At 35.7% G+C, this 27,917-nt stretch overlaps 1 protein-coding gene across 11 annotated transcripts in view; it reads right to left on the reverse strand.

Annotated features, from left to right (window-relative positions):
- Nucleotides 1–27,917, reverse strand: part of LOC107657058 (calcium/calmodulin-dependent protein kinase type II subunit beta-like) — an 80,236-nt gene that overhangs the window by 8,713 nt on the left and 43,606 nt on the right. For 2 of the 11 annotated variants that reach the window (XM_016445753.1, XM_016445369.1), the window contains exons 13-16: nucleotides 19,107–19,144; nucleotides 9,208–9,276; nucleotides 5,860–5,904; nucleotides 3,134–3,182 (exon numbers count right to left, since the gene is read on the reverse strand). In XM_016445753.1, the coding sequence (XP_016301239.1) occupies nucleotides 3,134–3,182; nucleotides 5,860–5,904; nucleotides 9,208–9,276; nucleotides 19,107–19,144 (201 nt within the window). Of the gene's footprint in view, nucleotides 1–1,217; nucleotides 1,338–1,641; nucleotides 1,723–3,133; nucleotides 3,183–5,859; nucleotides 5,905–9,207; nucleotides 9,277–11,636; nucleotides 11,670–19,106; nucleotides 19,145–25,352; nucleotides 25,434–27,917 lie in introns of all 11 variants that reach the window. The other 9 variants (XM_016445097.1, XM_016445171.1, XM_016445300.1 and 6 more) reach the window with 9 other exon arrangements.

A 27,917-nucleotide genomic window follows, 5' to 3' on the forward strand; every position in this document is an offset into this window, starting at 1 on the left:
GGGAGGGGGGACTGAGGTTCGTGAGGAAGGTGACTCCGTCTGAGGTTGCGGGACAGGTGCAAGGCCCACACAGCTCACCATATCTGTGAACCGGGATGAGCAGGGTTGGGAAAGGGAGGAATGCATTAACACACCATGAGAGACAGAGAGATGGACAACATGTGAAGAGATGAAAAGGCAGTAACATCAGACAAATAACAAGATGCATGGGGCAGTGGTTTCTGACTGAACAGGATATGCATCAATAACAAGGGTCAACGGTCAACACTTGGGCCAACAGACGGTACACGAACAGGGTCCAACATTAAAAGTGCATGTTTTCCCTGTTAAACACCTAAGGAAATGAGTAATACTGTACACCATGTACATTCACATTATAATTTTAACAGTAGCCTAGAAAAAGTTTTAATAGACATGGAGGGGGTCGACTCATGGGGCCTGACATATTAATATCATACAGTATGACTACCTGAATACTATTCACTTTATCTTAATAAATCTTTACAATTCACTTTATCTTAACAACTAACTTAATAACCCTGTTACTAGAAACTGACAGCTTAAAAATGACTATTATTAAATGACTTTATTTAGTACTTTAATCAATTGAATATTATTTTATTATATATTATTATATTTACTATTTAATACAACTTATTAAATTAATAATTAGAATAATTATCATCAAGCTAAATGATTTAATAAGTTACTAAATTTAAATACTAGATTATTCATTAAATCATTAAAATGAATAACTAATTATTACAAAGTGATTACTTTAATAACAAACCATATTTTGATCATGAAGTTGATTAAAATATATGAATAATTTATTATTATTAAATTAAGTTACATTAATACTTTAAAGTATAAAAATGATTCTAAAAATATATATGAATTATTACAAACAATTACAAACTAATAAATTTTTTAGCACATTATTTTAATTATTAAATTACTTTGTTTAATATGTAATTGAATTATGAAGATTATTAATAATTATAAAAAATTATTTAATCAATAAAAATGGATAACTATTATTACTATTATTAATTATTAAATAACTATTTCAGTTAACTAATACGTATTAATTCATTATTAAAAAAGGAATTACTTAAGTGACAAAAACAATAAAACGACAATGCTCTAGCCAAAAACATTCATGGACCCTGTGCATGAGCGTCTGTGCTTAGGTCTGCAGGGGGCGCTATACTCACTCTGCATGATGGGGGTCTGTGGAGGGGATTGTGTGGAGTGGGCAGCTGCTTCGCTATCAGGCACAGCCGAGGGTCCCGAGCCCCTACGGGCGCAGCCCAAGATATCGGTCAGCTTGGTGGCTGTTTACACATGAAGGTAATGATGACCGATGGAAGGTGGGAGCAAGATGGCAGAGACTCATCCAAACTCAAGTGCATGCCATTCCACTTGCTGTCTCAGGGGGGCAGCGCACACAACAACAGCAGGGAGTTGATCAGCAAGAGAAAGTGGGTTGTTTTTAGATTAGCTTGTTAGCTCTTTTTATATAATTCGCCTCAAGAAGAGCAAAACTCATACGAAGCTGGTTATTTTTCAGGGATTTGCTGAAGTTAGATGCCGTGCAATCCAGCCAGGCCAAACCAAACGAGTGCAGACCAGACTTACAGAAGATGGCGGGGACGGAGCCCGGAGGTGATTGGCTGACTTCAGCGGGGGCTTTTACTGAACTGCTATCTAGGCTTTTCCCTATTGAGCGGGAAAGGAAGAGGTGGGAAGAGATTAGAAAGATGAGACTGAGAAAGGAGGACGTGCAAAGATGGAACACGGCACACCATTTAACCTACAATTGAGGCTGAGCCATTTACATGGAAGGGTGGCAAATCGTCCCGCCCACTTCTGAACACGACATTTCCACACAACGAACCTATATTTACCCGTGTGAATAAAACACACATACGCAAAGCCTTAGCCCACATCTCTCACATTTTCAGTGTTCCCACAGATAAAAATACACCGAAGGTGTCCTGAAATGCACGTCCCAGGAGAGCAGAATTAAGCCAACACTTCTTAAGAAACGTACAAACTCAGAGGAAGTCAAAAGGCCACAACAATGTCACAACAATAGCAGATGCAAATTACATTTCGGAAAAATTAAAAGCTTCAGATTTTTCATATTCAAGGCTTCAAAAACTGATTTATTAAAGTTCAAAGACGAGGCAATGTGTGCAAATCTGTGACTGCAGCAAATAGCTTTAACTTTAAAGTTACATGTAAAAACAAATTTAATTTGAATTATATAAATAAATAACAATTGAAAATAATACAAATATTTATTTAATAAATAAAATTAATAATAAAGTAATTTATTTTAAATTAGTGAGTTTTTTTTTTTAAATATTACTATTATTTTTCAAAAAGCAATAAGCCATGTGAGGCTTTGCAATACAATTTTATCATGATTAATGGGGTTTAGGTATAACGAAGCAGAGCAACTTCCATTATGGGATATACACTACTGTTCAAAAGTTTGGTGTTGGTAAGATTTTTAATGTTGTTCTCTTTTGCGCTTATATTTTGAAATATTATTACCATTTAAAATAGCAGTTTTCCAGTTGAATATATTTTAAAATGTAATTTATTCCTGTGATGCAAAGCTGAATTTTCAGCATCATTACTCCAGTCTTCAGTGTCACATGATCCTTCAGAAATCAATCTAATATGCTGATTTGCTGCTTAAGTAACATTTCTGATTATTATCAATGCTGAAAACATAATATTTTTGAAATCTTAATCATTTTGTGGAAACTGATAGATTTTCTTTAAGATGAATAAAAAGTTCAAAATAACTAATCCTTTGTAATCTTATAAATTATTTTTCAGTCACTTCTGATCAATTTAATGCATCCTTGCTGAATAAAAGCATTAATTTCTTTTAAAAACACCTTACTGACCTCAAACATTTGAACAATACTGTATTTCTGAGTGAAACAGGAGGTTGAAGAAGAAAAAAATGCATATGACCTGATTGTATCCATCAGGAACTGACTGGATTGTGAAAAGTGTCTTTATAGAGCTTGGTGATGTTTTCAGAAATGCAAAGTCCTTGGTAAAAATCACATTGTTTCAATGAAATACAACAAAAACAGATGCCTCTCACCTTTGACGTCTTCATCCTCAATGGTGGTGTTGCTGCTGTCTGAAGATTCCTGCAGGACAGACAAAAGCAATCAGTGTCCGACCTCACACCAACAAAACATTTACTCAACATCAACTAACTCCAATAAAGCACAACCAGCACTACCACTGAGATGAATGGAATAATCACTACCACAAATGCAGTCATACATATTACACTTGTAGTGCCAACAGCAGTGTAGACAGTCGAGAAGGTTTAATCTCAGGCTCAGCCACCTGGTGAGGCTGTAACACAGCCTTCATTTCAATGAAACCCAGCTCCTGTGTTCTGCATCTCCACGTCTCTTTCCCAGATGGCAGCATTGAGAACGCAGCTCTGCATATGCATGTAACCACCCCCACACACACACACACACAAACGCATTTAATAGCTCGCATTTAGCTTCTGACGTATTACAAATGCAAATGACTGAGCCCCCGTCTGCTCGTATTTCTCTCGATGGGTTCCTGTGGGCGAGTTATCGACCCACCGCAGGCACCTTGAGGGTCTGAGCCGCAGGCAAACGGATTGTCAGACTTCAGCCAGCTGTGGCCATGCATATGGGACGGGAGGCCAGAGAGGGAGAGGAGCTTTATGGAGAGAGGATAGGAAACTTTTTTGCTAACAATGAGAAAGTCTGATTGGATGAGTCTGGGCTACGGGTTAACAGCCATGTTATTTTAGTATCAGTAGATACTATTAAAGTTTTTCTTAATATTTTGAATCAGCTTCTATTTTTATTTTAATTTCTGTTAAATTTTAGTAATTTTGTCATTTTTGTAGGCTTTTTTTAAAGGGGTCATATGCTGTTGCTAAAAAAGAACATTATTTTGTGTATTTGGTGTAATGAAATGTGTTTATGCAGTTTAAGATTCAACACACAGCTCTTCACAACATGGTGGCGGCAGCAACAACAGTACTACAGTGAGAATAAAAGTTATGCCTTCTTTCTTTGCGTGAACATTTGGGCGGTGTTATGCAAATCTTCCCACACAGTGATGTAGAAATGTGGGGGCATGTTTAAACGAGGCGTTTTAGGAGGGCGTGGACGAGTCTTAACTTTTATAAAGAATATCTCTTTGGGTTTGAGACTTTAGTCTTTGCAACTTTAGGGATCTTATCTATTCATGAACAGCTTGTAACACTCCAAAGAGAAAAGAAAACTTGAAATCGCATCATATGACCCCTTTAATATATATGTCTAAATAGTTTTTATTGATTCTTATTTCAGTTTTAGTTTAGGTACATTAAGTTAAAACAAATTAAAATGACAAATGCTGCCTTGATAACTACCTGAAATATAGTTTTTTTATATTAAATTTTATTTAATGTAAAGTTTATTTCATTTCAAGTAACAGAAATGTTTCTTAGTGTTTTTGTTTTATTTTAGTTTCATTTTTAGTAAACGATAATAACCCTAATAAAAATGGTTAAATATAATTTTATTTAGCAATGACAATAGCAAAATAATATTTTTAAATTAATAATGACTCTTAATCACACCCTTGAAGTCAAAATGTAATAATAATAATAATAATATAAAAATATAACTATTTGATGGAATTAAAACAACTTTCCTTTTTGGCAGACTTCATGATCCAATCAATTGCCATTTTATACATTTACATTTATGCATTTGGCTGATGATTTAGGGTACACATTTTTTTACCATTTTATTTTTCTCAGACAAGCTATGGTTAGTTTTAAACACAATTGAATGAAAATTATCCACAAATATGGTATTTTTTATCATGTTATGACATAATTCAAGAAAGCAGCAGATAAAATGCTGTGCAATGTCAAAAGTCCTTCCAAACCACATTAGAACAATATCCAATCAATTTTTACCACTTTATAAGCATTTCACAACGCACCAGTTTACATTACTGTTCAAAAGATTGGGGTCAGGAAGTCTTTTTTTTTTTTTAAGAAATAAATACTTTTATTCAGCAAGGATGCATTAAATGATCAAAAGTGACAGTATTATAATGTTATAAAATATTTATATTTCAAATAAATGCTTTTAAAATTTTGCACAAAAATGTTCAGCATTGCAACGGTTTTCAACATTGATAATATTAAGCAAATCAGCATATTAGAATGATTTCTGAAGGATCATGTGACACTGAAGACTAAAGTAACGATGCTGAAAATTCAGCTTTGGATCAAAGGAATAAATTGCAATATATTCAAATAGAAAACAGTTGTTTTAAATTGTAATAATATTTCATTTTTTTTTTTTTTTACAATTAAATGAGCATAAGAAACTTCTTTCAAAAACAAAACAAAAACAAATCTTACCAACCCCAAACTTTTGAAAAGTAATGTGATTTCTTTTATTGTTGTCTAAACTGTTTAATTTGAAAATATGTCATATTACTGAAGTAAAATTTTCCCATGTTGAAGTTCAACTAATTTCTGCTTAAAACCATGTGTGTATTGACTAACAATAGTCAAAAGAACATTCTGTGTCATTGTTTTACCTGAAATAATTAACACTGAACACCGTACTAAACACCACACTCTTACCCGAACACTTTCCCATCCTAATGTGACTGCACGCTCACTCACAAACCCAAAACAACACCCTCGCTCGCTCGCACCACAGAATAAAGAGACTGGCAGCAGACGACAGAAGCAGAGAGAGGAGGAGAGGAAGGTGGAGAATGAAAGAGAAGAGGATGGGGAGGGACGTGCGGAAGATGTACCTTGATCCCATCCACTGGGTTATGGATAACAGTGGTCTGAGGCTCCTAAAGAGAAAGAGAGAGAAGAGGAAGAAGAGGAGACAGCGAGAAGGAGAGGGAAAAAAGAGGAGCAAAATGAGATGGAGGTGAGAGATGGCAAGAATAAAACAAGTGTTAGCAAAAAATGACGAGAGCTGGAGAGAGAGCAGTCTCAGTTAGAACGAGGGAGAGAGAGAGGAAGAAGAAGTGGATGGAGGTTATTAGTCGAAGGTCAAAGCCCAACATCTAAAGCCAGTCCAGAGATGTGAACGCATCTAATCCCAGCTAAAACACCACAAATGTACAACTGTTTAAGAACTTTTGAATACTAAGTGCTTTAATTTAAAAACAAAATGCATAGAAATCACATATTGTTTCAAGGTCAAATAAGCTTGAAGGACTGTGAAATGTGCTTAACAAAATTAGATGATCTCTTTCAGAATATCAACATAGTTCTTATTAACGATGTGTTAACACAACAATGATGCTTTTTAAAGGTGCAGTAGGAGATCTTGGAAAATGCTAACTTTAGCCTGATAGCACTGAAAGCGAACGTCCCACCCTCCCTGCAATCGCCGTCCAAAGCCACGCCCCCTGAACGCATTTACGCTCACAGACCAGAATACCAGAGACAACATTACTTACAGTGGGTACGGATTGAAGGGGGTCTGAATACTTTCCGTACCCACTGTACATCAGCATTACATTGTACAGCGGTTCCCAATTCCAGCCCATGTTCCGAAGTGAAGTAAACTTCAACGGATTTCCCCCGCTCAGGGAGTAGGGAACAATGAACACTGTGTTGGGATCATATCGATCGGAACACAGTTCATGCACATAGCTCACTTCTAACGAGCTGGCGCAAGACTGGATTAACCGCTGGGCTACATCATGTGTCATTCACCGGTGATAAAACTTTAAAAGTACTACAATACCAGGAAGGAAGATCGGGTTGTTGATTTTTGTCTGCCATTCTCACTCTGTCTGCACAGCGTGCGTGAAAGCGCTGATGACGTATCCTGTCTGCACGAACAGGGTGCGCAGAGGTATGCTAATACATACGTTGACAGGCAGGTAGGAAAGCCAATTAAAACGCTTGGACCTAGCATTTTGATTGGACAAACATTTCTTGATCCTATGCCTTCCACAGAATATATAAATACAGACAAATATATTTAGACCACATAACTTAATGACTGCTATCGGGATGTGAAGAGACTTTCAACCAGCATAACAAAAAACGTTTCTGAAGACAATCACCTATTGCACCTTTAAGCTTTTCAAGAGAAGTTTTGCTCATTAATCAATATTAGATGTTGAAGCCAAAGCCAAAGCATCTATAAATGTCCAAAAATGTAACTGGACACTCAAGACACACTTAAAAATATGTCTGAATATCATTGCATTAGAGCAGGGTTCCCAAATTGGGAGTTGATGAAAAGCTAATCAATTAAATAACAAAAATGTAAAATTAAAACAATTCTAAAAATAAAAACAAAATAAATTACATGCTAAAAAGATTATAATATAATATAATAATTTGTTAACCTGCATATTATGTGACTATTAATTTACTTTTTGAGTTTTTTTTTTTTTTTTTTAAGTTATTGAAATATCAACTTTAAGTCTCAGGGTAGATATCAAATAAATATTTTAGATCAGCTGGAAAATAGTAAAAGTAAAGTAAAGTAAAAAAATAAAATAAAATAAAACAAAAAATAATTAAATAATTAAAAAACAGCACAGGCACACTTTAAGCAAAATGTTTTACAAAAAAAACAAAAACAACAACAACTGTTACGTTTGAAATTATGATGTTTTCAGATGCCCTTTTCTTTTTATATTTTGCAGACATTTTAAAATGTGACTCGAGTTGCCAAATGCTTTTTTGGGTCACTGTATCTTTCAAAAAACAATGCAATTGTGAGGCTCTGAATAGTAAAAAAAAAAAAATTTTTTATAAGATATCTGTGTTTTATTTGATGATATTGTACTGATCACATCACACTGGATTTATTAAAATAACAGAAATAATGAAACTAAATGTCAATACATCAGACTTTACAGCATTAGGTTATATAAAAAGAAGCAAAAATGACGTACACACAAACACATATATTTAATGAAACATTATAACGGTCATAATGAGAGTCAAAAATAATTGAAACACAAAGAGCCAACATCTTAGTTTGGTTTAGGACTGTCCAAAAAAAAATTTGAATTTCGAATATTCGTCGAATTTAAAATAAAAATCCACATTCAAATGCAAAAACGTTGCATTCGAATTTTAGGTGTGTGTCAGGCAGCCTTATCAGTGGAGCACGAAATGCGACGACGATGTAAGTGTCATTGCATTTTAATGCTTTTGTTAGTCTATCCAGTTGAACCCACTAGATGCGGCGCTGCTACGTTGTTCATTCAAAATATTGCAGAAAATGAGAACATCAATGCGGAGAAGATGTTGTTTACGTCAAAACCGAAACCAAGCAGTTCACACAGAATGCATATTTATCACATTTTCTAGAGGGACGTCTATCAGCGTTGCACTCGCGTCTCGCACAAGAGAGCCGCATGTTTAGAAAGCCATGGAAAATTAATGCGAGTTCAACTTTTAAAAAAACATGTCTCGAGACTTTACGGCGTTTCTTTCCCCATCCCACTGCATCTCAAGTTTTTAAATGAAGAAAGTACTCTTTGTGATTGGTTTTCGGTCCTTTGTATTAAACTATACATACATGCATGATGCTGTTTTGTTTCTAATTGTTTAAGCAACTTTATTAATTATATAAGGTTTATAAACATTATTTGAAACATTATGCACTTTTTTCAAAGATAGTCATGTTATTTTATTATGCTTTGAAGAAACGTGCATTAGTAATATTTTGCTCGATGCACCCTCTTGTGGCCTCAGGAGAGAAGCCAAAAGCTTTTTTCCCCCAACTGAAATTATGGCTTTTAAATTCGAATATAATTCGAAAATTTAGTTTGTAAAAAATTCGAATTTAGTTTTTTAGCCATTTTGACAGCCCTAGTTTGGTTGTTTTGCCATTGATCCAAACAATGAAAAACACAACGTTCATGCACACACTCTAGCTAACTGACGCTCAAAGCATCAAAATTCTCCAAATCTGGATTATAAATCTCATCGATCATAACATTAACATTGTTTCAATGACAAAGATGAAGATGCACTTGGATTCAAGTCTCTGACGGACACACAGCGTCAACGACAGGTGGCCTGAGACACGCCAGACGCTGACACAGACAGACATGTGTGAGACAGGAGAAGATGGAGCGAGAGAGAACAGAGAGGAACAAGAAGGTAAATACCAGAGCAGGAGGAGGGACGTTTCCTTTGGGACTGGTGACTATGCTGTTTTTGGCACTGTTTGACTGTGGCTGTGCAGAACACAAAACAGTGTTAAAGGGTGTCAGTGGGTGTTTAAGGGCGAGAAAAGAGAGAAATAACAGAGAGAGAGAGAGCAGGGTGATAATGTGAGGATTGTGTTTTATGTTTGAGCTCAACACTGGTTTAAAAACACAACTGAACACACTAGGCTGATGGTCTTGGAGATGCATTGAGTGGCACATCATTTGTTCAAATACATTTGGTTGAATCTCCTGAACCGTTGAAGTACATTTCCATGTCAATGTCACATTTCACCACAGAATTAAAAAGAAAAACAAGAAAGTTTGAGAAAATTAAGCTTTTTTGGGAGACCATTCAAATTATTTGCTTTTTTGACAATTATTTTATGACAATTTAGCACATATGCCCAAATACTTCTGATTATCTTATGTATCTGGATGTTTTCAGTTTTAATATTTTATTATTGTTAAATAATTTATTAATTTAATAATTAATATTATTAAGTAACTCATTCGTTAATTATTCATTTTACAACAGATAAAACAATAGATGGAACGATAGACCAACAGATAGACAAAAAAAAAAAATTTTAAAAATAATTTATGAATTGAATAATTGATCGTTAAATCGTTAAATTGCGAGAAAAAAAGTTGAGACAAAATGTTGAGAATAAACTCATTAAATTACGAGAAAAAAGTTGTTAAATTTCAAGAAAAAAGTCTGAATAAAATGTTGAGAATAAACTCATTGAATTTCGACAAAAAAAAATCGAGAATAAACACACTCGTGTCATGTTCATTTCATCTCGTTGGACGGTGTTATATTATTTTGACTTTTTTCTCAAAATTTAATGTTTATTCTCAACATTTTATTTCGACTTTTTTTCCTCGAAATTTTACGAGTTTTTTCTCGAAATTTAATGAGTTTAATCCCAACATTTTATCTCAACTTTTTTCTCGAAATTTAACTACTTTAATCTTGAGATGGTTTAATTTAAAAAATAAAAAATTATTATTGCTTGGCCCAAATCCTCTTCCGTAAGTAACTGATTAATTAATTAATAATTTTAATAATGGAACAACAAATAGATAGAACAAATATATGGAAAGGTAGACCAAAAGATTGATGGAAAGATAAATTAATAATATTTAATAATTAATTAATTAATTAATTATTAATTTAATTAATATTAGTAATTTAAGTAGCTGATGCATTTATTATTTATTTTAATTAAATATTTTGTTATTTTCAAATAGGGATTATCATTAGATTCTCATTAAACAATTCTATGTACAAATTCTATGTATTCTGTAAAAAAAAACGTAATAATTAATTACCATGGTGTATAAATACTTCATTATTTATATTCTACTGCATTACAATATTTATTAGTTGCTTTTTTTTGCATCAGCATAACTGAAAAATTATGTTGGGAAAATGTGCATAATTGTGATGAATTTTTTTTTACAATGCAATAATATCTTGATAGTTCTAAAAATGTCTTCATTTCTTTAAACAATGTAACCATTTTTTTTTGTTTTTTTTTTTGCCATGAAATGTGGCCTGGGCAAGTTCTTTACACATTTTCTGAGATTCGCTCTTTTAACATGTAACATTTTTGGAAATAATTTTAATGTATCACAAAGCACTGCTGGAAAAGCCAGTTAAAACCAGTTTCTGATAGCTGGTTTTACATGGTTTCTTTGTGGTCCAGGCTGGTCATTTGCTGGTCCAGATGGTTAGTATAAAGTTGACTTGGTCGGTTGTGTTGATAAAGCTGGTTAAAGCTAGTAGTTCACCCTAGACCAACAAAAATACAGCTTTTCCAGCTTAAGATGCTATGTTTTGTTTCCCCAAGCAGGCTGAATAAAAGGAATAAAAAAAAAAAAAAGCAAACAGAATTAAGCAAACAGTTCAGAAAACCTGTGCTTGGTCCATTGTTTTCTTAGAGAAAGTCGCAGTAGGAAAGCAGAACTAGAGGAGAGTCCTTATGGATCCACAGGAAGTACAATCAGAGACAACAGCAAACAGAGACACAGGGAAGCAACAACAAAAAGTCAAACACACAAGACATTCTGTGCCAGTCTAACACATCGACGGTCAACAATGACTCGCTATACAACCCTACAATAACGTCAACCCAAAAACACTACGACCCTCACCTTTGTCTGAGGAGTCATTTAAAGCCATCTGACCCTTTAAATCAACCGCTTGACATTTGAGCAAGAGAAGAATCAATATAGATCATTACAAGAGTAGATTTATTTGACATTGTGCATTAAATGACATAAAAGCCCAACAGGATGAGCAAATGAATGAATGGATAAACAAGAGTGAGAAGAGAAAGGGACGGAGGGATAAAGAGATTAGGATTAAATATCATTCTCACCATGTACTGAACGGTGGAGCTGGATTTCCGTTTCTGGGTGGAAAGGATGGAGGGATGGAATGAGAGTTAAATACATGTTATGATGAAGGCTGAGACGAACATTAATCACACAGAATTGGACAGACGTATGAGAGGCAGGAAGATTGAGAGAAGGTGCGCGTGTGGGTTTTTGGCAAGAAAGTGTGTTTGTCTGGTGGATAAAAGACTTTTGATGTGGTTTAATGTACAGAACAGTCCTTAAGGCCTTCTCTTCTCAGAGATCTTAATACATCATTGTGAACACACACACACACACACACACACACACACACAGAGCTGCTGTTGGGATTGAGTCAGTGCAGGTGCTGACAGGTCTGTTCCTGTATCTCTACAGTTATGAAATTATTTTCAGAGGAAGAAAAAAGTTTAAGGTTTTGTCTATTGTCTAATCAAGTTTAGATAGATGGATAGACAGATATAGAACAGAATGATAAAAAGGATAGAAAGATATAATGACAGATAGACAGAATGATAGAAAGGTAGACCGATAGAATGATAGAACGGCAGAATGACAGAATGATAGAGAGAAGGATAGAAAGATTGAACAATAAAAAGATAGGGATAGATAGACAGATAGAATGATATAAAGACAGAATGCAAGAACAAAATATAGAGAGAATGACTGAATGATAGATAGAACGACAGAAAGATAGAACAACATATAGAGAGAACGACTGAATGATAACTAGATAGAATGATAGACAAAAGACAGACAGATAGAATGATAGATAAAACAATAGAATGATAGAAATATAGAATGATAGATATATAGAGAGAATGATACATTGATAGAAAGATAGAATGATAGAATAAAATAAAGAGAATGACTGAATGATAGATAGAATGACAGAATGATAGATGACTGAAAGATAAAACGATTGAAAGAGAACGATAGATAGAAAGATAGAACGATAGAAGGACAGAAAGATAGAATGATAGAAAGAATGAACGACTGGGATGGATGGATGGATGGATAAACAGATTCATTTCTTTAAATGACATTTCAGTAAACTCCTCTTCCTGCCATGCTGATTCTACTTCCTGTCTCTTTATTAATCTGTAGTTTCTTTCAGCCTGAGCTTGTGTTTGTGTCTGTAAGAGTTAAACCCGCTCTTCTCACAGTTCCTCCAGCCGTGATGCTCTTCATCGCACTGCAGCACCAAAGACAGCGAGAAAACCAGAGCACAGAAAGCAGTGGAAGCGTCTATTTCTGTCTCCCGGCTCCCTGGGTTCAAACCGCCAGCTATTCCTGGAGCAAGAGCTACATTCCCTCCCGCCGCTACTCTCACTCTCACTTTCACTCTGGATCGGGATGATGTAGTGGATCCGGAGCGAGGCGAGGCGTGGCGTGGGAGGAGGAATCATGGAATGATTGGCGGCGAGAGATGGAAAGTGCTTCATTAGCGTGGCTGACGATCACAGGGCTGATGAAAGATCCCACCTGCCTAAGCAGATAATGAGAGTGAACGGTTCCTGCCGCAGGTGCAGTTTTGAGTGAACTTGTGGAGGAGATCCACTCTGCGGCTAACAAGAAGTGAACTCAGCTGAGGATGAGAACACAGTCTGACTGAAATGCTGATGTGGGCGGCGAGCCGTGCTGATTCAGACGCAACCGCAGTCAGATACGGAGAGAAAGTCAAAATACAATATCAATACATATTTGTTACTACACTACTGTTCAAAAGTTTTGGGTCAGTAAATTTTTTTTAAAATCAAACATCAATTTAAAGGGACAGTGCGCCTAAAGATAAAAACTGACAGCTAGAAAAAAAAAGAGAAATCTGAGGAGGCTGTAGAGCTTAAGTTTAAGTGAAATAACTCATAACTCAAATTTAAAGCGTGATATCTGGGGTTCAGCTGAAACATCCTCATTTATTCAGGACTAAATGTTACAGAAATGCGGCATCATTCCTTGGAGTGCTTTTTAGCGTCGACCTCATAAAAACTTGCACGCTAAAAGATTATGTAACGTATGATTAATGCTCGGTTCAGAGGGGATTATTCTCTAGATTAGACTCCACATCCAACCCCTAATAGAGAGCAGTCACAGTTTCATTTCTAATTCTGCGGTGCAATAGAGGTGAAAGCCGACCTTTTTACTCTGTCTGAGAGGATTATATGTTATCAGAACAAATGAACCTGCAAGTGCACTCTCTCTAACAGCTCATTATGGGTCGGAGGTCAACATCTGTGCGCGTTCACCTGATGCTGCGTGACGCACGCCGGGTGGAACCGAACGCCGGAATGCTCTGAATAGAACTGATGGTGATCGGGGCAAGTCCAACAATGACCGAAGCACTATGAGCAAACTATATAGAGATAATAATGAGATAAGATGCAGATCAGAAATTAAAGAAAGATTAAGGTGCACAAGTGCACAAGCTTATACTAGGGCTGGGCAGTATATCGCAGTGATGGCAAGAATGGGTCAATTGGTAAGGATTTTGCTAAACTGTTTCTATAGCAGTATATCTGTGGTGCAATTAAAAAAATTCTGACATGTGAAAGTGTAGGTTAAGTTTGCAACCAGAGTTTTGTTAAATACATAGTTCTGGCATGAAACTCTAGATGGCACAGTCTGATAGGTCTAACTCAATCTGACCAATATGACATCATTATCACATGGCACAGCTGATTGGTTCTCTCCTGTATCGGTAGCCAATGAGCTCGCTGCTCAACATTTAAATATATGACTAATGCTTGTCGTAGCAGTTCCAGCTTGCTTCAGAAACCCTCCACCTTCCCTAGCTCCACCTGTATAGATCTGCTATGAGGTGATTCATGTATGCTATATGGGGGTTATTTCATGTATATTTGCAGCAGCAATATTTCTTACATGCTCACAGCAGCATGTCTGCCGCAGCAGCAGTGTAGCAGATCTATTCCGCCAAGACCAAATACATTAACATTGCCATGTACATTACCATGCCAATCCCTCCGAGAGTTGTCATGACAGAACTAAAACTATTAAAAATCATTGTTGTTAACTGAAATAAAGCTGAAATAGAATATAAATGTGAGATGAAAAGCTTGAAAAAGGGATTTCTAAAAATTACTAAAACTGAAATAATAATGTTGCCTTAGCAATTAACTAAAATAAGTTTAAATTAAACCAAAAAATAAAAACTATTAAATGAAAATTAGAAATGTTGCTTCAGCAATTAAGTGAGATAAAATAAGTTTAATTTAAAGTACTAAAATGTCTAAAACAAACTAAAAAAGCTAAATATAAATATTAGAAAAACAAATAAGAACAAAAAACACAAAATTACTAAAATTCAGAATAAAAAAATAAAAACAATAAAATAATACAATAAGTGAAAGTGACGTGACATGTGGCCAAGCACACAGAGCTGCTGTTGGGATTGAGTCAGTGCAGGTGCTGACAGGTCTGTTCCTGTATCTCTACAGTTATGAAATTATTTTCAGAGGAAGAAAAAAGTTTAAGGTTTTGTCTATTGTCTAATCAAGTTTAGATAGATGGATAGACAGATATAGAACAGAATGATAAAAAGGATAGAAAGATATAATGACAGATAGACAGAATGATAGAAAGGTAGACCGATAGAATGATAGAACGGCAGAATGACAGAATGATAGAGAGAAGGATAGAAAGATTGAACAATAAAAAGATAGGGATAGATAGACAGATAGAATGATATAAAGACAGAATGCAAGAACAAAATATAGAGAGAATGACTGAATGATAGATAGAACGACAGAAAGATAGAACAACATATAGAGAGAACGACTGAATGATAACTAGATAGAATGATAGACAAAAGACAGACAGATAGAATGATAGATAAAACAATAGAATGATAGAAATATAGAATGATAGATATATAGAGAGAATGATACATTGATAGAAAGATAGAATGATAGAATAAAATAAAGAGAATGACTGAATGATAGATAGAATGACAGAATGATAGATGACTGAAAGATAAAACGATTGAAAGAGAACGATAGATAGAAAGATAGAACGATAGAAGGACAGAAAGATAGAATGATAGAAAGAATGAACGACTGGGATGGATGGATGGATGGATAAACAGATTCATTTCTTTAAATGACATTTCAGTAAACTCCTCTTCCTGCCATGCTGATTCTACTTCCTGTCTCTTTATTAATCTGTAGTTTCTTTCAGCCTGAGCTTGTGTTTGTGTCTGTAAGAGTTAAACCCGCTCTTCTCACAGTTCCTCCAGCCGTGATGCTCTTCATCGCACTGCAGCACCAAAGACAGCGAGAAAACCAGAGCACAGAAAGCAGTGGAAGCGTCTATTTCTGTCTCCCGGCTCCCTGGGTTCAAACCGCCAGCTATTCCTGGAGCAAGAGCTACATTCCCTCCCGCCGCTACTCTCACTCTCACTTTCACTCTGGATCGGGATGATGTAGTGGATCCGGAGCGAGGCGAGGCGTGGCGTGGGAGGAGGAATCATGGAATGATTGGCGGCGAGAGATGGAAAGTGCTTCATTAGCGTGGCTGACGATCACAGGGCTGATGAAAGATCCCACCTGCCTAAGCAGATAATGAGAGTGAACGGTTCCTGCCGCAGGTGCAGTTTTGAGTGAACTTGTGGAGGAGATCCACTCTGCGGCTAACAAGAAGTGAACTCAGCTGAGGATGAGAACACAGTCTGACTGAAATGCTGATGTGGGCGGCGAGCCGTGCTGATTCAGACGCAACCGCAGTCAGATACGGAGAGAAAGTCAAAATACAATATCAATACATATTTGTTACTACACTACTGTTCAAAAGTTTTGGGTCAGTAAATTTTTTTTAAAATCAAACATCAATTTAAAGGGACAGTGCGCCTAAAGATAAAAACTGACAGCTAGAAAAAAAAAGAGAAATCTGAGGAGGCTGTAGAGCTTAAGTTTAAGTGAAATAACTCATAACTCAAATTTAAAGCGTGATATCTGGGGTTCAGCTGAAACATCCTCATTTATTCAGGACTAAATGTTACAGAAATGCGGCATCATTCCTTGGAGTGCTTTTTAGCGTCGACCTCATAAAAACTTGCACGCTAAAAGATTATGTAACGTATGATTAATGCTCGGTTCAGAGGGGATTATTCTCTAGATTAGACTCCACATCCAACCCCTAATAGAGAGCAGTCACAGTTTCATTTCTAATTCTGCGGTGCAATAGAGGTGAAAGCCGACCTTTTTACTCTGTCTGAGAGGATTATATGTTATCAGAACAAATGAACCTGCAAGTGCACTCTCTCTAACAGCTCATTATGGGTCGGAGGTCAACATCTGTGCGCGTTCACCTGATGCTGCGTGACGCACGCCGGGTGGAACCGAACGCCGGAATGCTCTGAATAGAACTGATGGTGATCGGGGCAAGTCCAACAATGACCGAAGCACTATGAGCAAACTATATAGAGATAATAATGAGATAAGATGCAGATCAGAAATTAAAGAAAGATTAAGGTGCACAAGTGCACAAGCTTATACTAGGGCTGGGCAGTATATCGCAGTGATGGCAAGAATGGGTCAATTGGTAAGGATTTTGCTAAACTGTTTCTATAGCAGTATATCTGTGGTGCAATTAAAAAAATTCTGACATGTGAAAGTGTAGGTTAAGTTTGCAACCAGAGTTTTGTTAAATACATAGTTCTGGCATGAAACTCTAGATGGCACAGTCTGATAGGTCTAACTCAATCTGACCAATATGACATCATTATCACATGGCACAGCTGATTGGTTCTCTCCTGTATCGGTAGCCAATGAGCTCGCTGCTCAACATTTAAATATATGACTAATGCTTGTCGTAGCAGTTCCAGCTTGCTTCAGAAACCCTCCACCTTCCCTAGCTCCACCTGTATAGATCTGCTATGAGGTGATTCATGTATGCTATATGGGGGTTATTTCATGTATATTTGCAGCAGCAATATTTCTTACATGCTCACAGCAGCATGTCTGCCGCAGCAGCAGTGTAGCAGATCTATTCCGCCAAGACCAAATACATTAACATTGCCATGTACATTACCATGCCAATCCCTCCGAGAGTTGTCATGACAGAACTAAAACTATTAAAAATCATTGTTGTTAACTGAAATAAAGCTGAAATAGAATATAAATGTGAGATGAAAAGCTTGAAAAAGGGATTTCTAAAAATTACTAAAACTGAAATAATAATGTTGCCTTAGCAATTAACTAAAATAAGTTTAAATTAAACCAAAAAATAAAAACTATTAAATGAAAATTAGAAATGTTGCTTCAGCAATTAAGTGAGATAAAATAAGTTTAATTTAAAGTACTAAAATGTCTAAAACAAACTAAAAAAGCTAAATATAAATATTAGAAAAACAAATAAGAACAAAAAACACAAAATTACTAAAATTCAGAATAAAAAAATAAAAACAATAAAATAATACAATAAGTGAAAGTGACGTGACATGTGGCCAAGTATGGTTACCCATACTCGGAATTAGTGCTCTGCATTTATCCCATCCTAAGTGCACACACACAGCAGTGAACACACACACACCGTGAACACACACCCGGAGCAGTGGGCAGCCATTTATGCTGCGGCGCCCGGGGAGCAGTTGGGGGTTCGGTGCCTTGCTCAAGGGCACCTCAGTCGTGGTATTGAAGGTGGGAGAGAGCGCTGTACATTCACTCACCCCACCTACAATCCCTGCCGGTACGAGACTCGAACCCGCAACCTTTGGGTTACGAGTCCGACTCTCTAACCATTAGGCCACGACTTCCCCACTTCCCCACTTTCCCACGACTTAATAAAAAAATAAAATCAAATTCAACATATTAATAAATACTATGATAGACTATAAAAGATACTAAAATAACACTGGTTGCAACAGTTGTTCCTATAAAGGTTATTTTACACCAAGTATGGCTCATCCAATCATATTTATATGTTTTACTGCTTTAACTTGTTTCAGAATCTTAAAAAAAAAAAAAAAAACTTTTACTTTGCCATCCATCGAGCTCCAAAAAAACTAAATTAGATTCCTTGTAAACCATTTTATTCACTGAATAATCCAAAAATAGGTATTAGTTTGTAGTTATGTAAAACATAACATTTTTGGATTGAATTTAGGGGGAAAATGTCTATATTGCAATATACACTGTGAGCGTAATATATTATTCATATTATTAAATAAAATTACTATACTGCCCACCACCAACTCATTGTCCAGCTTACTTAAGAGAAGAATATAATCTTGCAGAATAGACTCAAACACACACTGCTAGAAAGAACAGAACATGGAGACAAACACTGCAAACGCAAACACACAGATCTGCTTCAGATCAGACACACAGTGGACGCCAAAACTTCCACCAATTAAAAAACAAGAAACGTTCAGGAAAACTATGGAAACTGTGCTTGGCGGATGTGAACAGAAAGCAAAAAAGGTATGAAAAAGAAGGGAACGAAATGAAAGTGGGTCTTACCTTGACATCGGCCTTCTTGTTGAGCAGGCTCTTGGCTGCTGTAGATGGGAAGAGAGGAAGCGCAAACATCAGCACGCTGGGATGGGAGCAACAGTCAACATTACCGGAGCGCTAATGGTGCTCGGCCAAACATGTCACATAACCGTCCAAGCCAGCTGGGGAAATCCCTCCCGCCCCACATCCAGAGGATTACAACAGTCTAACACACTACGTGTGGCGCGCATGTCCGCACACGCATCACGAGTATGCACGGTGTGGCCCACAGTCAAACCTGCTAGAATTAATCACCAAATGTGACCGAAACATCCCGTCCAGCAGTGAGGGGTTAGTGATTGCCATGCACACGCAGAGGATGTGCTGGTGCACATGCAGAAGAGTGCAATCACACACACAGACACACACACACACACACACACACACACACTAGGGATGCACCGATACCGATACTGGTATCGGGCCCGATACTGAGCTTCTGTACTCGTACTTGTTAAAATGCCCCGATACCAAACGCCTATACCACACAGCATGTGATAAGCGCCATATTCAAACAAAGAAACACCAACAACAGAACAACAGACAGCAGAATGGAGTTAAGGATGTCTACTACGAAGTATATGTATGCAATGAATATAACGTTAAACATTCAGTATTAACGACACACACACACACACACACACACGGTTACCTGACTAAATGAAGATACAGCATTGACTTCTGTTGTTTTTATATGATGCAAATTAATAGATAATAAATATCCATAAAACAAGGTAAATTTACTTGAAGAGTTAAATTGCATTAGATATTAAGATATTTTAGATTTTTCTTTGTTTTGTTTTAAGCATAAATCAGACAAAATTACCTTTGCTTTATGCTTGAAACAAGATGAAAATATAAAATAAATATATATGAAAACAGGTATTCATGTATAGGTATTAAAATGTTAATAAATGATTTTTAGTTTTTTTTTGTGTACTTTAAATAAAATAAAAAAAAAGATTACATTTTTCTTGTAAGTGTAAAACTACTGTAAAAGTAACCTAAACCCAAATTCCTAAAATAAAACCCTAAAATAAACGTTCTAGTTAGTAAATATCCATAAAACAAGATGCATTTACTTGTAAAGTCAAATTGCATTACATAAATATTCTTTATATATTTCTTTCCTTTGTTTTTAAGCATAAACCTAACAAAATTACCTGAGCTTTATGCTCAAAATAAGATAAAAATACATAATACAATATATACAAGAATGTAAATTTTTTTGTTTAGACATTTATTTTCGTCTAGATATATATATATATTTTTTAAATTTTTACTTTAATTTTTTTTTTTTTTTTGCATTTTAGTAGTATAAAACTAACCTTAATCCTAATTCTGCCCATAAAATAAACCTTTTGGGGAAAATGGGGAAAAAACAAAAACAGAGACATTTACACTACCGTTCAAAAGTTTGGGGTCTAAAAGATTGTTTTTTTTATGTTTTTGAAAGATCTCTTATGCTCACCAAGGCTGCATTTTTTTTAATAAAATTACAGTGAAACACTAAAACTGTGAAATGATATTACAATTTAAAATAACTATTTCTGTAATAACTGTATTCTATTTTAATATATTTTAAAATGTAACTTATTATATGCTGACTTGCTGCTCAAGATCAGATCAAATGCCTTTTCTGCTACTTTTAATCAATTTAATGCATCCTCGCTGAAAGAAAGTATTAATAAAAAAAATTATAATAACTGACCCCTAACATTTTAAACAGTAGTGTATATTATTCACTTCATTTATAAATCATTTTTATAACCTCCCAAAGGCAGGTTTTGTCAGATTTAGTTAACTTCTATCCCAAAGGACAGCTAAATAAACCCACAGATTCACACACACTGCCGTTAAAGCATGATACATTCAAATATTTTGTTCATGTGGCGGCAAGGACCTGCACAATGCTGCATTTTCTTGCCACAAATGAGAATGTTGAAGTTTGTCCAAGTGAATAAAAACAGTCTAAGACAACTTCTCATCACTAAAATGAAATCAAATGAAATGGAGCTGGCAAATCCTATATTAACTGCCATGGCAACACAAAGAAATATTCTTAGTGTTTCTACAGCGCTAAAGAGCCCTGACTTTATTAATCCGTGCAGATAAGAGGAAGGTGTTGTGTGGAGGGAGGGTTGAGAAAGACAGAAAAAGGAAGAGAATCTTACCTTGACACAAATGTTAGAGGCAGAGAGGAACGGAGAGAAGGAGAGATTAAGAAAGGATAGATTAAGAGAGAGAGAGATCAGCATGGGTTCATCTGGAGTGTGTTTATCTGAACGAGGGCAGGGGGTTCAAATGTGTGTTTCTTATCTAACATATAAAAAGGTTTATGTTACATTCTTTGGTTTCATTTTCTAATCGTTATCTTGTGCCATTTTCAAGCCTTTTCCTCCATGACACACTTGTAGTGACACCTAGAGGTGACAACAAACCCGATTAATCTAAAACACCTGAGACACACACACACACACACACACACACACACACACACACACACACACACACAAAACACGGCAAAGACGTGGAGGACAAATGCAGAGACGGGCATCTGTGGGGAAAAAAATTCTACAAAATAGATCAAAACAAAATATTCCGACCGCTAGGAATTATTTTAAAATTGTTAAGCAGTGCACTATGGGTAAACCAGGTCACAAGTGTTACAGATGCACTGCTGTCCAACCAAACTAAATTCAAAATGTGCTACTGTGTTATAATGATTATCAAACTAAATTTCACACAAGTATAAACTGCCTAGACTAGTCTTGGACTGAAATGAAAGTGCCTCACTTAAGGACTACTGCATGTCCATGGATTCTATTTGAATAATGCTGTTGGTTTTACTATAAATACAGGTTACCCTCAGTGTGAAAAAATGGTTACAAAACATGGTTACAGAAATATATTTTGGGGCAAAAAAATTTAAATGTAAAAAATGAATATCATCATTTACTCACCCTCGAATTGTTCTAAACCTGTATGCATTTCTTTGTTCTATTCAAAACAAGATGATATTTCGAGGAATGTGGTAACTGGTTTCAGTCCTGAAACAGTTTCGGGTCTTTTTTACTTTCATAGTATGGCCAAAAAATACTATGGAAATCAATGGGACCCAAAACCATTTGAATTCCATTGTGTGGACAAAAATACTATGGAAGTCAATGGGACCCAAAACCATTTGAATTCCATTGTATGGACAAAAAATAGTATGGAAGTCAATGGGACCCAAAATCGTTTGATTTCCCTAGCATGGACAAAAATACTATGGACGTCAATAGGACACAAAATCGTTTGAATTCCATTGTATGGACAAAAAATACTATGGACGTCAATGGGACACACACCTGTTTGACTTCCATTGAATGGACAAAAAATACAATTGAAGTCAATGGGACACAAAATCGTTTGATTTCCCTAGCATGGACAAAAATACTATGGAAGTCAAAGGGACAGAAAATAGTTTGAATTCCATTGTATGGACAAAAGATACTATGGATGTCAATGGGACACAAAATTGTTTGATTTCCCTAGCATGGACAAAAATATTATGGAAGTCAATGGGACACAAAATTGTTTGACTTCCATTGTATGGACAAAAAATACTATGGACGTCAATGGGACACAAAATTGTTTGACTACCATTGTATGGACAAAAAATACTATGAATGTCAATGGGACACAAAATTGTTTGACTACCATTGTATGGACAAAAAATACTATGGAAGTCAATGGGACACAAAATTGTTTGATTTCCCTAGCATGGACAAAAATACTATGGATGTCAATGGGACACAAAATCGTTTGATTTCCCTAGCATGGACAAAAATATTATGGAAGTCAATGGGATCCAAAACCGTTTGACTTCCATTGTATGGACAAAAAATACTATGGAAGTCAAAGGGACAGAAAACCGTTTGACTTTAATTGTACGGACAAAAATAATATGGAAGTCGATGGGACACGAAACCGTTTGGTTACCCACATTCTTCAAAATATTTTCCATGTTCTAAAAAAGAAATTAATGTATGTCATACAGGTTTGGAACGACATTGAGCGTGAGTAAATGATAACAGAATTTTCATTTTTGAACGGACCACCTAGAAAATAAGCTGTGGCAATCAACAGTCCACAGACATTAAGCTCAAAATATGCTAATAATATTCACTGAAAACCTGCTGCATGGATGCTGCAACCAGCCAAGAGTAAAAGTGCCAGATCACTGCAAACAATCCTAGAATTTAGTGCTGAAAGGACATTGAACCCCCTTTCCTGAACACACAGGTTTAAGACACATGCACTCGGATCAGATCGGATCAGATCATATCAGGCTTCTCCTGCATCAGGAGACATGCGTGTGCTCTCGTGCAACGTTCAGTCATCAGCAGGCAGGCAAGAGAAAGAGAGAAACCTACAATTAAGAGATCTTACACAAAAAAGAAACCCAAGGGAGGAAGAAAGAGGCAGAACACTGAATGACAAATCTGCAAATGGATGGATGGAGCAAGCAGAGACGTGGAGGAGAGAGAATGAGTGCAAAAAGAAATCAGAAGAGATAGAAGGAGAGAGAGAGAATAAAGGGACCCTGATGGAAAATCCAGCTAAAACCAACTGCTGACATCGGCACTTTAAATCTGACTGGCCGCCTGCTGCACTATTTATATTCAGGATACATTGATTTTAGATTTACCTGGATATAATCACATTAAAACAAAATGAACTGTGGTTGGTCACTTTAAATCGGAGTCAGATGGTCTAAATCTGCAGTCACACTAGACTTCATGCTCCATTCACTTCTATTCATATGCATGTGAGACCAGAAACAATGAAAATTCAGCTTATACAACACTAGACCTTCTACAGATAATCAACAGAGACTATACTGGTCTAACCTTGGCATTTAATGACATTCGTTGGTATAGATGGATTGTGGGGCCTGGTTTTGATCTGGTAGACGATTATGGTCAAGCTGGTAAGATTTGGTAACCGCTTTAGACAACAAACCAGCAACCACATTTGAAAAAAACCCAGCTTGACCGCCTTAAACTGATATGACCTGGTTTTTCCAGCAGGGGAGAGAAAAACACTGACTGCGATTTGCAACAAAATGACATGAAGTCATTTATTTTCATTACAATCTGTCAATTTAACAATGCAACAAAGCATAAACGTTTTTTGTTTTTGTTTTTTACTTTATGCAAATAGAGCAGCAACTACCAATAGAAGTGAGCAATTTTACAGTTTCATTTGTTTCAAATGCATTTAGCTGATACTTTTATCAAACACAACTTCAGGTAAGTAGTCCCTAACCGGGGGCAAACGTCAATATGATTGATGACTTTGATCTTTGTCAAAGTCATCAACTCAGGTACACACTAGTGTTTATGGATATGTTTATTTAATAAACAAAACATTTCTTATTATTATCAATGTTTAAAACAATTGTGCTGCTTCATATTTTTGTGGCAACAGATCAATTTTTTTTTACAGGATTCTTTGATGAATATAATTTTCAAAAGAACAGCATTTATTTGAAATAGAAATCTTTTGCAACATTATAAATGTATTTACTGTCACTTTTGATCAATTTAATGTGTCCAAGCTGAATAAACATATTTAAAAAATATTTAAAATATGGTAGAGTATATCAAAGGTATATATTTTATTAAATGACGCATTCCTTAAAAATTGAACCCATGCACAGCTGATCTAATACAAACTGTGCATTTTAAATAAGTTAGTTTCATGCAATAATAATTCTTAATCTCGTTCATGATTTAATGTATTATGCACAGCTGCAATTACAACACTTTCTTCTCCAGAATTCAAATTTTCAGCTGCGGGTCCATTTATGATCCGATATTAACAAACTATGGCTGGTTACACATCTCAGGGCTATATGAACAACCCGACCTGCAGCGATGCATATCACAGTCAGTGTGAACAAGGCTTTATGAAAACTGCAAGAGAGAGAGATAAAGAGGGAAAAGAGAGATACTGTAGAACTGAAGGACTAAAGAAAAAGAGATCTAACGGCCATTCCCAAAGTCAGCCAGCGGCATCTGCAGTGCTGAACACGAGACCGCTGTAACCTTGTCATGCTCCAAGCTCCATGCTGAATATGAATCATGAGAAGGAGAACATGAAGCAGAGAGGATGGATGGATGGATGGATGGAGGATTGGGTGAGACGTGAGGGGACGAGGGCTACCTTGTTCCACTAGACTGGTGGTGGTACCGGCCGCAGCAGCGGCTGCAGAGACGGTGGCGGGTGCCGTGGTCTGCCTGCCCACTGCCAGACACACACAGACAGACACACACATATGCCCATCGTGCCATAGACTACTGGTTCTCAACTGGTTTAGCCAGCACAGTACCAACACTGTTTAGAGTGCACAAAAATAAACAAAAATGTCCTAAACGCATCTATGGCCTATGAAGCCAGTTCCACACCGTGTCCTAACCAGATACAGTATGACAAAAGGCAACTTTTCCATGTTAATCAGAGTTCAATCTGTTTTTGTCCTAACCAGCTGCTGGAGCAACAGCATACAAACTATTTACAATGATAATCTCAGGTACTGATTATGTACTATTAAAAGCATCTAAGGTGATTTTGAATATCATTCTGTGTGACCTTTATAACAAATCCTGCTGTCGCAGACGTATCAGTCTTGAAACATGGATTTTTGAGTCATGAATTTTCTTTTTAGAAAGTGCTAGTTTAAAAATGCTAAAAAAAAAATGTTGTAAAGTATTATTAAATATTTTGAATTACTGTATCTAAACATTAGATTACTTCCATGCTCTCGATTGAATAATTTTAAACTTTTAAGTTTAACTGATAGAGTGAAGACTATGTAGTGTTTTATTTTACATTGAATTACTTTTTTAAATTATTGTGGTATTTCTTACAATCTAATACTACTGTTATGATTAACTTACCTGAAAACAAAGTACTGTTTATTCCATATGTATCTTTCTTCTTTTGCAGTTATTTGTCCTGTTGCTTGTCATTTGTTCATATTTTATGACTGGTTTCTTGTTTACTTCAATAATTGTTTTAAAACTTTTTAATTATATTAGGCGAAATTGATATCAAAAATTGGATTCTAAACATAAAATCTTACCATAACTTTATTTCTAGCAAAAATAACTATAATATAAAAGATTTTGGTCACCCCAACCATGAATTTGGTTATAAAGAGAGAGAGAGAAAAAAACAGAATCAAATCTCAAATTTCAATTAATTTAAATTGAATCAAACTAAGATCTCATTGTGAATTTCATCGTTCTGCAAAAATCTTTCCTGAATCAAATCAAAAACCTAGGAATTACAGTATGAATTGATTCACTGTCTACCCAAATATTTGTTATATTTAATTTATATTAATGATATCCTTATTATATCAACTTTTAATTTAAATAAATATAAATACAGGTTTTAGAATATATAAAAATTTAAAACAGCTACAACTTACGCGTTTCCTTTTATGCTCTTTGTGAAATTATATAAATGATGAATTAAATTCAATTAATTCACTTGCATTAATATAGATATTTTCTTTCAGCTGCCTTCTCAAACTCAGACAGCTGTGATGTTTTTCCTTCTCTTCTAAATTTATTTAAATGTATTATATTTTTCAATGGTCTCTTAACCTCTCTCATGAGAAATGAATCAAACTGAGGCTCTCCACATTTTGTGATTGGCTGTTTGCCGCTGATGTCACACTTACAGGTGCACAAGCTCTGGAGTTAATCATAATCATAAACTCATAAAATAAAACTAAACCAGGTTGGATTTGGTTGTTTTTGTCAACTCTGAAACTCAGAGTAGGTGATATGCAACCTGTCCATGCTGACTAATTTGTCAACCTGTCTAATTTTAACTTCTACCAAGTGACAGATGAATTTACACCAAAACGCCGCAGACATACAGCCTTTTATATTCGATTCAATTTTAGGTCACGGCCCACCAGTTGAGAACCACTGCTGTAGACATTGAGAGAGAAACCAAAGGATAGAGCAGTCTGTTAGCGTGAAGAGAGTTAGCTGGAAACATAAGCCGCTGTCTGCAACCAGAAAGGGATCTTGAGAGTCCATTACAGTAGTTGGTGTAATCATATAATAAGGTTTCCCCTGTCACTCTGGAATAAAGAAAAGGCTCATTTTCTTGTCAAGCGCTCCTCGGTGAGCCGCTTTCTCCTTTCAGCGGGAAACGTGTCACTTTCGCCAGCGCCAATCTATGCTACGGCAAAACAGAACAAAGCATTTATTTGGGGGTTGAAGTTTTGGCGTTGTGAGAAGGCAGTAGAAATACAGAGGGAAAAAGTGTTAGAATGAAAGAGAAGACATAAACATAAAAAAAGCTCTCATCAGACATTTAAGGGGCTATATTGTAGAAAACATGAATTTACTTGTTTGAATTTAGTAATGTCAATCTGCAATAACATTCACCCATATTTACTCTATTCAAACAAGCATACAATATACTCTGATTCATGAACAAATGACTCTTATGAACTGTTTTTTTTTTAATGATTCAGTCAAGAAGACTCATTGAGTTTGAATCAGTCTAACGAGTTAGAAAGATACACGTTAACAAAACAGTTCAAAATGGCATTTTAACGTAACAAAAAAAAAAGGTACCAAGGAATATTTGTTGACTATAACTGCATTAATAATAGGACTTGGCAATTTCATAGTAGAAAACAAATAATATAATTAATATAATATAATATAATATAATATAATTAGTGCTGTCAAACGATTAATC

This window comes from Sinocyclocheilus anshuiensis, unplaced genomic scaffold (genome assembly GCF_001515605.1).
Source record: "Sinocyclocheilus anshuiensis isolate Anshui unplaced genomic scaffold, SAMN03320099.WGS_v1.1 scaffold269, whole genome shotgun sequence".
Taxonomy (NCBI): Eukaryota; Metazoa; Chordata; class Actinopteri; order Cypriniformes; family Cyprinidae; genus Sinocyclocheilus; species Sinocyclocheilus anshuiensis.